The 14142-nt window shown below is 38.7% G+C and overlaps 1 protein-coding gene across 10 annotated transcripts in view; it reads right to left on the reverse strand.

The window, feature by feature from the left end:
* Positions 1-932: 932 nt before the first annotated feature.
* Positions 933-14142, reverse strand: part of MAP7 (microtubule associated protein 7) — a 175580-nt gene continuing 162370 nt past the window's right edge. For all 10 annotated transcript variants that reach the window (XM_069489158.1, XM_069489161.1, XM_069489164.1 and 7 more), the window contains 2 exons: positions 12066-12168; positions 933-4083 (listed from right to left, as the gene is read on the reverse strand). In XM_069489158.1, the coding sequence (XP_069345259.1) occupies positions 3831-4083; positions 12066-12168 (356 nt within the window). In that variant the 3' untranslated portion in view covers positions 933-3830. The remainder of the gene's footprint in view (positions 4084-12065; positions 12169-14142) is intronic.

Genomic DNA, 14142 nt, shown 5'->3' on the forward strand with positions numbered 1-14142 from the left:
CCCTGAATCATCAGCAACATTCTCTCATGGTAACATTAGAAGGAATGCATCTAAGAAATCAAATTTGCAATGTCGTCACATTGTTCTAATTTATTTGATTAGTTCATCTGGAAAAGCTTTATAAATACATTATTTAAGAGGACAGTAAATTATTTCCTTGCTCTGAAAAATAATGTCTTTTCACATTTTAAAACTCTTTAGTATGTTTGCAAAAGGAGTTGCAAGAAGACCGTGACAGCTGGGTTTGCAGAATGTCCATGTACAAGTTGCATTTCTAAGAACCTGGTAATCTGCCTATAACTTGCTTCTACAAATAGAGCTCTTTGCAATAATATTTAAACAAACAGGCTCAAACACCTCCCCTATTCATTCTACTTGTAGAGCAAAGAGGTACTTATTTTTCAAGTATTGTATTGTCAAAGGTAATTTTTTTTTTTTTTTGCCAATTTTACATGTTAAGCTTAAGACCAAAATATCTATGTGAAAAAAATCATGCCTAGTCAGCCCATTTCTTTTATAGCCAAATGCTCTTGTCTTTTAAAGAATGCAGAAAAATATTGATTTGCTAAGAAGGAGCACACCAGAAAAAGCTGTTTTAAAGTACTGGAAAATGAGGAGCATTTCTTTCTTTCTATTGATGAAAATTATTAGAAAATCTACCCAGTTTGTTGTCTTTAGCTTGTTTTAATAAAGTCTTTTCAAAATGATGGTCAAGAAATCTTTAGAAAACTGGAGGAGGAGAGATGCTCCTTTACAGCTTTGGTTCTTCAGAAGAAATGCTCATATCACTTCTATATGGAGAGACAGGAAAAAAATAGATTAATATGACATTTACCTAAAATGTTATTTAAAGAATACTATAGCAATGTCTTACATTTCTAAAATGTTACCCTGCTGTTATATATGTTGTTTTACATAAGAGTAGGCAATTTTGTCACTAGAAATAGGAAAAAAATAGGCAACTTTGTTAGGATTCACCACCTTATATTTAAGTGAATTCTGCTATTAACAGGAAAATAAATGTCCCTTTCTTTATTTCATTTAGACTGTATCATTTACTTTTCTAAACCACATACATAGATTGTAGTTGGAGGTTAGGAATTTAAACATTCATTTCTCCTGTATCCTGAGTACCTGAAGCTTAGGGCTCCAAATATATGTTAGAGGTTAAAAATAAATGTTTGTTAATAAATAGTCATGACCCCAAAAGAATACTTATACTACACAAGATCAAAGATACTGGACTATTTGTCCCAGGAAAGGTATGGAATGGTGAGAACAGTGAGAACGGAATGATAGGTAAACTCAGAAAGGTGATTCAAGGCCTGGCGAGTGAGGCAGAAAATCATTTGGAAGGTTTCTTTCCCTCCCTGTGAATCTGTGACATGACAAGGCAGGAAGCTGCAAGGGGCATGTTTCCACTAACGTTAGTCAGACTGTTCCCAAAGGCTTAAGAATCCGAAAGTCAGACCAGGGGAAGGACCTTACAACCTCCTTTCACAGCCTAGAAAAGCAGACTTCACTAAAGTGAAGTTCCACTCCCAAGGTCAGGATGCCAGCAGAGAAAAGAAGAGTAGCTTCATTTGGATGGGTGGTTCCCAGTTGCTTTTTCACCTCATTAAAGGTCTATTTGTTATAGGTTCACAGATGGAATCTAAATGGCAAAACAATTGGACCACAAATAATTCTATACTGACTCTATTTAAATACTCTGGATCTGGCCAGTTCTGTTCACAATAGTATAAAGAGATGCTGGGCAATACATGAAAATGGTCTGCTGGGAAGAGAAGTTGACAAAATTTAAAAGGTTTGAAAAGAGAGGGAGCTGGGATTATCCCACTTTTCTTGAGACTGATGGGATTGTACTGCTGAGCTGCTAAGACCATTGAGTTAGTACTATTTGAAGTTACTCATTTCTTTGGGTCCTGTAAAACTATTGTTCTTTTTGCACAAAGACTTCAGGTGAAGTGTGAGCCAGAGAGAGAGAGAGTGTATAAGAGAGTCACAGGCAGTTTTAACAGCAACTTCAGTCACTCCTTGGACTCAATGTGATCCTAGATTCCTGGTCTCATTACTTAAATCATAATAATCCATTATAATTTAAAGGATAGTAATATATTTAGGTCATTAAATATGAAATGTCCGACTTCGAATCAAAGTGTAGTTTGTTATAGCTCAAACAAGAAGCAGTACAATTAATCAAAGTATGCACCTAAACTATCAACACAGTTTTGCCATCTTAATGGTAGTTTCTTTATGCCAGCAATGAAGAAGCCTAGAAAGCGAGTGATGAGGAAATCACAAAAAGTGTTTTCCACAGCTTGTTGAGAATGGAATATTTTTCCTTGCAAGAAGTGCTACAAAGCCTGAAAGAAGTGGTAGTCAGTTGGTGAAAGGTCTGGTGGATATGGTGGCTCTGTCAAGAGAGTTTCCAAGTCCAGCCTCTATAGCCTCTATAAAGCAGAGTTGTCTGTGCATTGTTTGTGGTCAAGCGTTGTCTTGCAAGAGGATTGGCCTGTCTCTGTTGACCAATCTTGGCTACTTAATCGCTAGCATCTTCATTTCATCCAGTTGGTTGCAGTAGACATCTGCTGTAATGGATAGACCAGGTTTCATGAAGCTGTAATTGATAATACCAGCACTGGACCACCAAACAGACACCATTAGCTTTTTTGGATGAATATTTGGTTTTGGACTGTGTTTCAGCACTTCATCTTTATCCAGTCATTGTGCCAAACCCTTGCAATTGTCAAAAAGAATCCATTTTTCATTACATGTAACAATACAGTGTAGATACGGTTTGCCTTTATGTCATGACAGCAAACAAAGGCAAGCTTCAAGACAATTTCTCTTCTGACACTCGTTTAATTTATGTGGAGCCCCTTTATCCAGCTTTTTCACCTTGCCAATTTGTTTCAAGTGGTCCAACATTGTTGGAATAGTAACGTCAAACCTTGCTGCTAATTCACATGTAGGTTGAGATGGATTCACTTCCACTATAGCTTTCAGCTCATCATTATCTACCTTGGTCTCAGTTCGTCCCAGTAGCTCATTTTCAAGATCAAAGTCACCAGAACGGAACTTCTCAAATCATTGACATATTGTATGTTCACTAGCCACATTTGAGCTGTCTGCGCTGCATTGGTTCCATGATGGAACTCATATTTGAAAATAACATGAATTTTGATTTATCCATGATTTCACAAAAATTGCTCTTAAAAAAAATTTGAAAGATAATCACAAGCCAAAACATGCATTTGAAAGGCTGAGGATGTACCTTCACAATAAAAATAAAACAAGAAATGGCAAAGTGAAATGTCAGAGATAGCAACTGTCAAACTTAGTACTTAAGGAAATCAGACATTTCATACTTAATAACCTGATATTACCCAGGTTGCCAAAGTCAAGTAAGAGAAAAAGGGTGGGAGAACATGATGGCAGTCTCCAAGTATCTGAAGACCTGAGAAAGATGGAAAAAACCCAAACCTTTCTCTAGCAGACAGAAGTAGGCTCGATGGGATGGTCCGGAAGTTAGGGGGAGGGAGCTGTGTCTCATGATGAGGCACATTCTGCCAGTGGGTGCTGCTGAGCAATGGGTGCTGCTCTGGGGGGAGAGGCTGATGGACGCCCACTGGGTGCTGCAGCCTGGATTTCTGCACTGAGGGGGAGAATGGGAGTTGCCTGATCCAACTCAAAATTCCATTTCTGTGAGTCAGAGATAATGTTTTCCATTGTGGCTTACTTGGTCCCTTAAAGGACAAAGTGTGACCACTGTCACACTGCAAAAGGTAGCAGTTCATTCCCTCTTGGGAGTCACATATTTCTGATGATTACAGGAGGGAGTGTGAGGCAAGCTTACCTGCGGTCTGTTGGGTTTGAACACCATCTACCTGAGGCAGGGGCCCGAGCGTCCCTTCATCATCAAAGGCCAAAATTGGATTCAAAGGAATTTCTGGGCTCTCACTGTTGGTGACATCTAATCTGGATGGTTTAGATCCAATGGGCAAGTTTATAATTTCTTCAAAATTTTCATTCTGAACAGACACTCCATTTTCATTTGGCTGTTTTTCCAAATTGGGAGTGCTGAGGAATTTGAAAAATCAAAATTAAAATGAATTAGCATTAAAAAACTGGAAAACACATTTTTAGGACAACCAAAAATATATTTCAATAATCATACAATCAAAAATTTACAATAAAAAGGGCAGAAAGATGGACCACATCATTATTAGCAAAAATACTGAATTGTGATATATTTGTATTTTAAATTCTTATTTAAGAAAAAGTCTGCTCTTTTGTCATAAAATTTATCAAAGAGAATAATTTATCAATTAGACCAGATCACCAGCAATAGAAATAAATCACTAGCAGCAGTGATTTATTAGACATTTAACAATTTCTGCTACAAGCATTTTTACACCCATTTGTCTGATAAAGAGTGACACTTATGAGAACCTTTCTTCAAAGACCCCAGGATTATAATTCAGAGGGGGGAGAGTAAATGAATTGCACAGAGTTACATAACTACTGAGAGATATTCAAGACTAAATGCATGATCTCTTCATCTCTGGTCCTGTGTTTTTCTCATCAAGCCATTCTGTATACTCCCCGGCTATTCAAATTCTAGCACTTCCTGGGTATATCCCCCTCCTCAAGCACTTCCATAATTTCATAGGTAAATTGCTCAAGACCAACCTTCTTTGCCCCTTAAATCTCCCTCTAACCCCATCTTGATCTTTACTGGTTAATTCATGCTTAATATCTTGGATTTATTTTTGAGATAGGTTTAACTGGTCATCAAGTCCTTAAGTTTCTTTCTATAGTTTCTCTTAGATTGTCACTCTGTCCAAATTGGTAGCCCTTTATATTATATGGTTATTATTATGCTTTTCAATGTAGCAAAATAATGCCTATGCGTAATAATGCCAAGTGGAGGCCTGGTGTTGTAAGTCTGCATGAGAGTGCAGCTGCACACACGTGCACAGGCACACACACACATGCACTTGCGTGTGTACATACACACACCCGACACCTGCTGTTCTGAGTGTCTGGCTGCCATACCCTCCTGTTCTCGCCTAACACCGGGGGCTTCCTGTAACCAGGGAAACAGTTTGGGCTCTCAAGCCAAAGAGAACTTAAGTAGAAATTTTGGTGAAGGATAAAGAACAGGAAATGTATCCCTGAAGTCCTGTCTCCCTGGCAATCGTAACTCCCGTCACCTTCCAGGCCTGCATGTGCTAACAAGTCACAATGGCAACGGCCAACCCTAGACTTGAGTCAGTATCTGACTTCATCTTCCCCTCCCACACCCACCCACGCTGTTAGCAATTAGAGGAATAATCGTGCCATATGCTTTGGATGACCAGTCATTAAATGTTCAGGGGACATTGTGATTGGCAGAAACTATAGAACTGAAACTGAAGTCACTGGGGTTAGGGTTATGGATTTAAGCGTCCTCTCTCAAGGTAAGGGCACCAGCTTTTGAATTCCCTTTCTCTGGCTACCCTCTGAAGGTTGAAGGCTGGATCCAACACTTTTGAAGACCGAGTGTTTTGCCTGGTCAGTCCAAAATGTGTACAGGGAGAGGATGGATCATGGTGGGAATCTGACAGTCCGCTCAGCTGATCAGAGCCAGGATTTTATTTTTCTTGCTGTTTATTAATCATATTATAACAAGCAACTTTTTAAATTAAAAGTGATACCTCTCTTTCTATCTGAATGATAGGGGCTTGGGAGTGTTACTTTTCCTTTAGGCAAAACTGAGAGCAATGATGAAATCATAAGATTTGGAGGAAGCAGACTGGGCCAAACATCAAAATTACTAAAAACCCTTTATTTAAGAGCAGAGGATGAGCTCTCGCAGATAAAAAAAAAAAAGAGAGAGAGAGAAGAGGAGCAGTCTATGGAAGAGACAGCCCCCTAGGGCTATGAAAAAGCACATAATGTCTTCTGGGCTATCTGGAGAGTAAGATAGTAGCCTGTATACCCCGCAGAGCTTTTTAGCCTCTAGAATAGAGATTCTCAGCTGGGGGTGGAAGAACATATCAGAATGACCTGAGAAACAGAAAATTATCTCCTCTGCTCCCATTCTGATATTCACCCCTCTCCTTCCCAACCTGTACTCATTCATTTACCTGTATCCTTTGTTTCCTGTTCCAAAGCAAGTTTCTTATCCATGAATAAATATTCTCCTCAATTCTATAAGAGCTTCTGTCTACAATGGCTTTGGAGTAAGAATCCACCCGCTCAAGGTCATACACTGTATTCATATATTGATATTTCATAAATATATATTTCAAATATTTTATAAATTTCATATATCTTATATTTCATTTCATTTATAAATGAAAATTTATATACTTGTTTTATAAAATTACTTTATAAAATTCATATACTTCCTTACAACTTTAAAAGCTGGCCAGGATTTTGACAACTTATACTCTCTTTCATTCTAACTACTGTCAGAGGAGAAAGGAGACGAACAAGGAGAAGGGGTTTGGGGCCGATGTCTCATCAGGAGCAGGGTCAGGTTAGGAGTAGGGTGCAGGATGTTTCTGGTGCGGGGTTTCTCATAAGAGGCCTTAGTCCCAGCTGCTAGGAAAAGCAATGTTGAGAGGACACCATCCTCCTGGGATGCTGCTGGACAGTTTGCTGACATCTCTCTCGGGGTGGGGAGGGGTAAAAGTAATCTAGTTCACAGCATTCATGCATTTCCTTAAGAAAAGGCAAAGCGGCCAGGCGCGGTGGCTCACGCCTGTAATCCTAGCACTCTGGGAGGCCGAGGCGGGTGGATCGCTCAAGGTCAGGAGTTCGAGACCAGCCTGAGCAAGAGCGAGACCCCGTCTCTACTAAAAATAGAAAAAAATTATATGGACAACTAAAAATATACATATAGAAAAATTAGCCGGGCATAGTGGCGCATGCCTGTAGTCCCAGCTACTCGGGAGGCTGAGGCAGGAGGATCGCTTGAGCCCAGGAGTTTGAGGTTGCTGTGAGCTAGGCTGATGCCACGGCACTCACTCTAGCCTGGGCAACAAAGTGAGACTCTGTCTCAAAAAAAAAAAAAAAAAAAAAAAAAAAAAGAAAAGGCAAAGCAACATAACAGGTACTTAAGACATTAGGAAAAGTGATACTTCTTGCAATCGGAACTAAAGACAGTCATTCTGACAAGTGGAGTTTTCTAGTGAAAACAAATTCTGCCACCATGCTTGGGGGGTTTGTCATGGTGGAGTTTCACAGAGTATCACCCACATCAGGTTCTTCAGAAGGGACCCTGGGCATCGCCAATCAGTGATTTAATTCACAGTGGGCACGGGGAGGGATCTACAACTCTGGGTGCAGGGCAGGGCATTTACTAAAGATGCTGACTGGTCAGAGGACCATGGAATGCTTCACTAAACATATGCAGTGAGGTGAAAAACAGTAACTCTGTGAGTTCAAGGCTGATCTGAAACTGGGAATGAAAGAGAACATTCATGTATGTGATTTAATTGTACTTTTAATGTCTTTAACAAGATTTCAGCTGTAAAACTGTTTAGAAACTTGAATTTCCATAGAATCAAAGAGAATGGCTATTCATGAATAGGAAACTGTCTTAGGGAGGGATATTAAAGGTAAGAATAAGCATGTCCTTCTCTAGATGGAAGAGTTTAAGTGGCAGAGAGTCCCAGGGCTCAGTGCTAGGACTAGTTTTAAAATAACTAGCTGATAAATAGGATAAAAATTTAAGTATGCAGACTATGTTCTTGGAAATGCAAGTTATAAAAATGGTCTCTTGAGGATAATAGGGAAAACCATTAAATGAGTGAAAAAGTAGGCAATCTTTAAAAGCAGTGGGTTTAGAAAACTGTAAACTGAACCATTCTTAAAAGACTGAGAACTATCAGTCAAGACGGAAGTAAGACATCTTGGAAACACTGTTGTAAACTGTTTCTCGGTGACATCGGCTCTCTATGTTTTGATGGTTAAAAAAGGCACTAAAATGCTATGCATGAGAAGACAGGACACCAGGAACATAAAAGCATTTTTTCTACAACATCACACTGCAGCTACACCCAGGATACTGTGTGTCTTCTGGACACTGCATTTTAGGAGCACAAAGATAAAGACATCCAACATTTGCACAGTACAACACAGTTTTCAGACCAGTTTCACAGATACCATTTCACTGGCATCCCCAGTATTTTGCGGGGAAAATATCTCCATGTCCACATGAGAAAACTAAGGCTTAATTAAGTAGGTTAATCCCAGAGCTGCTGAACTTCTCACAGGTAAAGCTCAGCTTGGGACTTTTGGTTGTAAAGCTCTTTTTCCTCAACCCCATACTCATGCTGAAGAATCACTAAAGAAATGACTAAAATGATCAAAGACAGGGAGCCTTTTAAAGATAAGGTAAACGTGTCTGTTGATTTACTGCCTTTCAGCTCCAAATTCACCCTTCATTTCAGCTCTGTGAAATGGGATCTGGGCCCTTTAAGCAATTGCCCTTTGCCAGCTTTGTCCTGGAGGCTGCTGGAGAGACAGTGCAGGAGGAGCTTTGCTTCCTGGCTGGGGCTCCCTGCTCAGCAGGATCCTCCAGCACATGCATGGCTTTCCTGGGTCCTGCAGTGCACAGCAGCCAGCAGCTCCCCCCAGCACCCTTTTGGGGCAGATGTGTGGTAGCGTGGCTCTGGTGAGACATGCTTTCCCAGACACTCAGGGGGTGGATTTCTGGCAAGTTCTGCCAGCAAGAAAACACAGCAACTTCTCTGGCATCCAGTGAGTTGCAGCCACATACGCTTTCCAGTAAGGTCTGGATGGCAGCCCGGGGATGGGGATTCTTCCCTGGGGGCAGCCCCGGGGTTGTGACTGCTCCTGGTATCTGCTGTTCCTATATTCTTCAGAGCTGCCTTTACTTCTTACTAGCCTATCCCTTGTTACTCTAATTCCAAGTCATAGTTAATGATGTTTTAAACTTTCCCTGGCCAAATCTACGGTTTTTTTCTCCTGATTGAACCCTGACTGGTAGTAAACATAATAGTGATATTCAGTTTATAAAATGAAAGCGCATAGGGAATAGAAACAAAACCATAGGAAGAGTATGGAGAGTACGAAAAAGGACTCATTCCCTAAAACCTAGTTTATGATAACTATGGGTCCTAACTTTGAAATGGCAAAGAGTAGCTATAAGAGAAATAAAAGTACTTCTTTATGCACTTCTCTTGTTGCTATAAGTGGTGGTGCAAAGTGAAAATAAAGATTTTTTCAAGATTCATCTGGATAAAATCAAGGAAGACAAATTTAAAAGTAATTAAAGGAAGCAGAATTTCTTTTTTTTTTTTTTTTTTTTTTTTTTGTTGAGACAGAGTCTCACTTTGTTGCCCAGGCTAGAGTGAGTGCCGTGGCGTCAGCTTAGCTCACAGCAACCTCAGACTCCTGGGCTTAAGCGATCCTACTGCCTCAGCCTCCCAAGTAGCTGGGACTACAGGCATGCGCCACTATGCCCGGCTAATTTTTTCTATATAGATTTTTAGTTGTCCATATAATGTCTTTCTATTTTTAGTAGAGACGGGGTCTCGCTCAGGCTGGTCTCGAACTCCTGACCTTGAGCAATCCACCCGCCTCGGCCTCCCAGAGTGCTAGGATTACAGGCGTGAGCCACCGCGCCCGGCCGGAAGCAGAATTTCTTATGCTACATATCACAAACTGTGTGTCATGCAATGGGAAACAAACTTAACATCACATTAAACATTCCCTACAGGGCAGTGTCATTCAGAAACGTATTGTTTCTCAAACTGGGGTCTAGTTCTCTACATGAATTTTTAAAAATTTATGTTTTCATTCAGATAAACTTAAAAAAAAAAAAACAGAGTAGTCTGATCATCTGAGTGATTATCACAAAGCTGAGTTTTACCGCATGATTTGATTATTTTTATTTTTAAATTTAAATAATTATATTTTTATTTTTTAAATTTATTTTTAATTAAAAATTTTTTTTAAATTTTTATTTTTTTATATTTTTAAATTAAGAAAATTTTTTTTACCACACAATTTTAGTGTTTGATTTTGCATTTCTGTTTCAGAACCTACTAATATCAAGTATCCTCAGCTTATTTGACAAGGGCTAATGACAAATGAACTAGGTTGAACTGGCTAAATAAATACTGTGCTAGTGCCACATAAAAGCCAAGTGACAACACGGCACACTATAGGAAAAGAGGTTTGAGGTTTTGAAGCAGTTCAAACAGAGAAAAGCAGTGAAAGGAGTCGTCCACAACTCATGGTAGCCTAACCATCCCTAATGCAAAAGGGATCACTTAGTACCATGTGTATATCATCCACTTAATTTCAGAAAAAACATTATTCTTCACAATAATTTGAATGTTCTTAGTCTAGCAGTTTTATTTTTTACTTAAATTTGTGATTTGTTGTTTTGGCTTTATAGAGGAACAAGAGCTATAGACATTTTAAACCTAAGTTTATATTTGTAAAAATAATACAGGCAACTTTGGGAATCTGCTAGAATTTTTTTTCCCTTAACAGAGAGACACTGGGGTAGACAGCCAATGGATTTCACGTATTAGGGTTATTCTTACATTCTTATATTTATATCTGATACTAATCTGGACCTGCCTATATTGTTAGGGGAAAGTAGAAAAAGTCTGTATTTGTGTTTCTCCTAATGGCTAGAGAGAAATCATCTTACATGTTTGGCAAAGGAAAATGTATTCCTTAGGTAAAGATGGATGATACTAGTAAGTTCATTTTGGTTTAATTACAAACTGATGCTTTTCTGTGTGCAGAAGAGGCTAAAAGAAAATGGAATTTTGTTATCTATATCATCTTGTATAATAAAATTATGCTTCAGGTTCTTATATAATGATTAATTACTTGGTGAATTTACCACTGAAGGGAGTCAGCTAAGGCCTAAATTAATTTTATTGATCAGATAGCATTATCAGTGGCTTAACAAGCTATAGTGTGCTTTGCCTCTTCCTTATACTAATGGGATTCTTTGTGTGGCATCTTTTATTCTTTCCTAATCAATCTCTGGAGTCAAAGTCAATGAAATGAACATCATAAATTATAGGGTATTTTTTTTTTTTGGAAAATCAAACTAAAACTAAGACAAAATACCATTTAATATATATCTTATGTAATTTGACAATAAATCTATTCAACATAATTGAAAGTTTATTAAGATCGCTCAGGAACATTATTCTCTTTGATATTATAGGAGGCAAAAATAAATAAATGCATATTCCGTTGTCCCAGAAAGATACCAATAGTTGGATGACTTATCTTTTAATTTCTGCCAATTAGATTATAAAATGTTATATAGTATAGGTATTTTTAGACGAAGAAAGAATTAATTTGAGGAACTTCAATTGTCTGTTGGTAGCAAAGACTCTGGCATTAAAGAAAGGAAAGCTCATGAAATAATTAAGTAGATTCCCAAAACTAAAAAAAAGCCATAGCTAAAATTTTGGAACATTTTAAAAAATATTTCTACAAGTTCTCTATTACTGGATTTTTAAGCACAGGCTGAGATTACCCTTGTTTTTGAAAATGCTCTTATGATGCTGTCAATATAATTGCAAGGGAAGAGAAAGGCAATCTTTTTCAGTCCACACTCCTTTCTTGACTGTTGGTAACTAATTCCCCAATAAGAAACCCTGTTACTAATAATATATCATAAGAAATATTGGCATCTAGGTGACTTTTATATTCAACAAACCTGCAACTCACTGTAATACTATGCATGGCTAAAATACAATTGTTATATACCATTAAAGAGTGTGGATATGGTCCACATCAATTTAGATATATTCAAAGAAAACTAATAAATTACTCCCAGTACTATTTTTTAATAGCTGCACTAAAATCTCACCACCATATTTAAAGACTCAAGAATAAAGATATTTCCTTTTTCTCAGAGTAAAGAATTACTAGTTCTACCAAAAATCAATGAACCCAAATAAAAATAAATCTTAATGTTAAAACTTTGAAAATTTTGTCAGGCCAACGAAATTCTTGTGGAGTTGGGGTGAAAACAGTTTCTTTAATGTGTGTCAGTGAAAACTCACCTCTCCACGGTCACTTTTGATTGGTGTGAGGCAACCACATGTGGGCTGGTCACTGGCTCTCCATTTCCTGGGGAGTTTGTCACACATGGAAGTGCAGATACCTCTAGGCATAGCAAAGGAGATAGAACAAAGGGTTACTAGTATTCTATTATTAGACCCAACCCCAGGGGGTCAGAATGCCTAGATTTATATGCTGGCTCTGCTACTTACCAGTTGTAAGACCTTGGACACATCACTCAAACTCTGTGCCTCAGTTTCCTCATCCATAAGAGTACTTACTTCATAGGCTCAATGTTTTAACACATGTGAAGTACACAGAACAGTGCCCAGCACGTTGCAAGGGCTAAAATAAATATTACTTTTGCTTGTACTAAATTGGCTCTAGACAAAAAGTATATAACATTGAAACCAACGCAACTGATGAAGATAGCAGTAAGGCTGACACTGAATAGCTTTACTGAAGGATTGGAGCAAATCCCCACGGAACATCCTAAGTATTAAAAATATTTTAAAAAATTCAGTTCAGTTCCAGTCATACTTAGGATGATGGGGATTTCATGAATGGAAGGCCACAGTGCACTGTACCTAACTGTGCTACCTTGTTAGTCAATGCTCAATGTTGGAGTCCAGCTTAAGCCAACAATATTGATGACTGACTTCAAAACCTGGGACAGGGTCAAAGTCTTGCAAACCTTCATACAGGTCAGAGTTTCAGAGAAATCTGTGGCAGTTTATGGCTTCAGGTTGATGTGAGAGAATATCTGAAATATTTCCAAGATAGTGTTACTTCACAACCTGGCACAAATTCAATAAAACTGCCAGAGGTACAAGGGTTCTGTTAACTAAAGCAAAGATGTGATTGATAATTTTAAAACTACCCAAATTTATAAAGCTGGTAACAGGCAGCCTCTGAGAAGACATCTGATAGGTCTGTAAACTTGCCTGCCCGCCTGCCCTAGAATTCTCTTTGCATCACTGGTAACACCATTCAGCCCTCAACCAGAGGTGGGACCAGGAGAAAAGGAATTTTCCGGGTAGCAGATAATCCTCAAGCCTCTTTTTGGCTATTTAAACTGAAACCAAATTTATACAAGTGTTGATAAACACGGGTATGTTGATCAACAAGTTTTACCTTCCCTCTTGTCTTTTGTTCATTCTTGGATTGATTTACAAAGAATAGTGAAAAAATGGATAAGGGAATAGCAGGAAGGGGGAAAGTGAAAATAAGCAAACAAACAAATATGGAGCCAGGCCAGGCACAAACTATGGCATCAGCCCCTCAAATAATCCTGAGGTGGTGCAACTTATAGCTTAAATTGAGCATTCTGACAACTCATCGGATTCTACGCATGCTTATAGCCCATATTTGATTACAATAGTCTTGAAGACAGCACGCTAAAAATGCAGTGGGGTTAATACACAACCATTAGGACTACCCCCCAAATAAATGTAACTAGGTCATCTTTAAAAGAGCATGAAAATCCCACTATGAAGGAATCATGACATACAGAAACTAGAATAGCCTCTATTGAAATAAAACCAAATCCCAGAATACCAATAATACTTTGCATTTCAAAAACCCTAATGTTTGTAGGGAATATTCTTTCACACAAACTGTTTGATCTGATCTTTCATCCAGCCCTGTGAGGTACTCCAACTTTTGTTTTCATTTGTAAACAGAAAAGGAAACTGAGGTACCTCTGGTGCTTTCTTTTCACAGTGATACTGTGAATAACGAAGGAGGAAGACCGAATGATTGAAGAGCTATCTGCTAATCACCTGTGTGTACGATCATGCAGCCATGTGGGATCACAGAAGGAACAGAATTAGGGGCTGACGGCCTTGGCCCCAGCTGCGTGAGCCGGGCCTGTTCTTAGACCTGAGTGCCTCTGGGCCAGTTTATGGTTTCAGCTTGACGTGGGAGAATCAAGCTTGCTGTCCCGCTCACACTGAATCTCAGCACCTACAACAAGGCCTGGCACATAGAAGGGCCTCGAAAATGCTTGCTGACTCCATGAGAAAGCAACCTCTACCTCACAAGGCTGCAGTTAGAATTAAACAAGAAAATGTATGAAAG

This window comes from Eulemur rufifrons, chromosome 15 (assembly GCF_041146395.1).
Source record: "Eulemur rufifrons isolate Redbay chromosome 15, OSU_ERuf_1, whole genome shotgun sequence".
In the NCBI taxonomy this organism is placed as follows: Eukaryota; Metazoa; Chordata; class Mammalia; order Primates; family Lemuridae; genus Eulemur; species Eulemur rufifrons.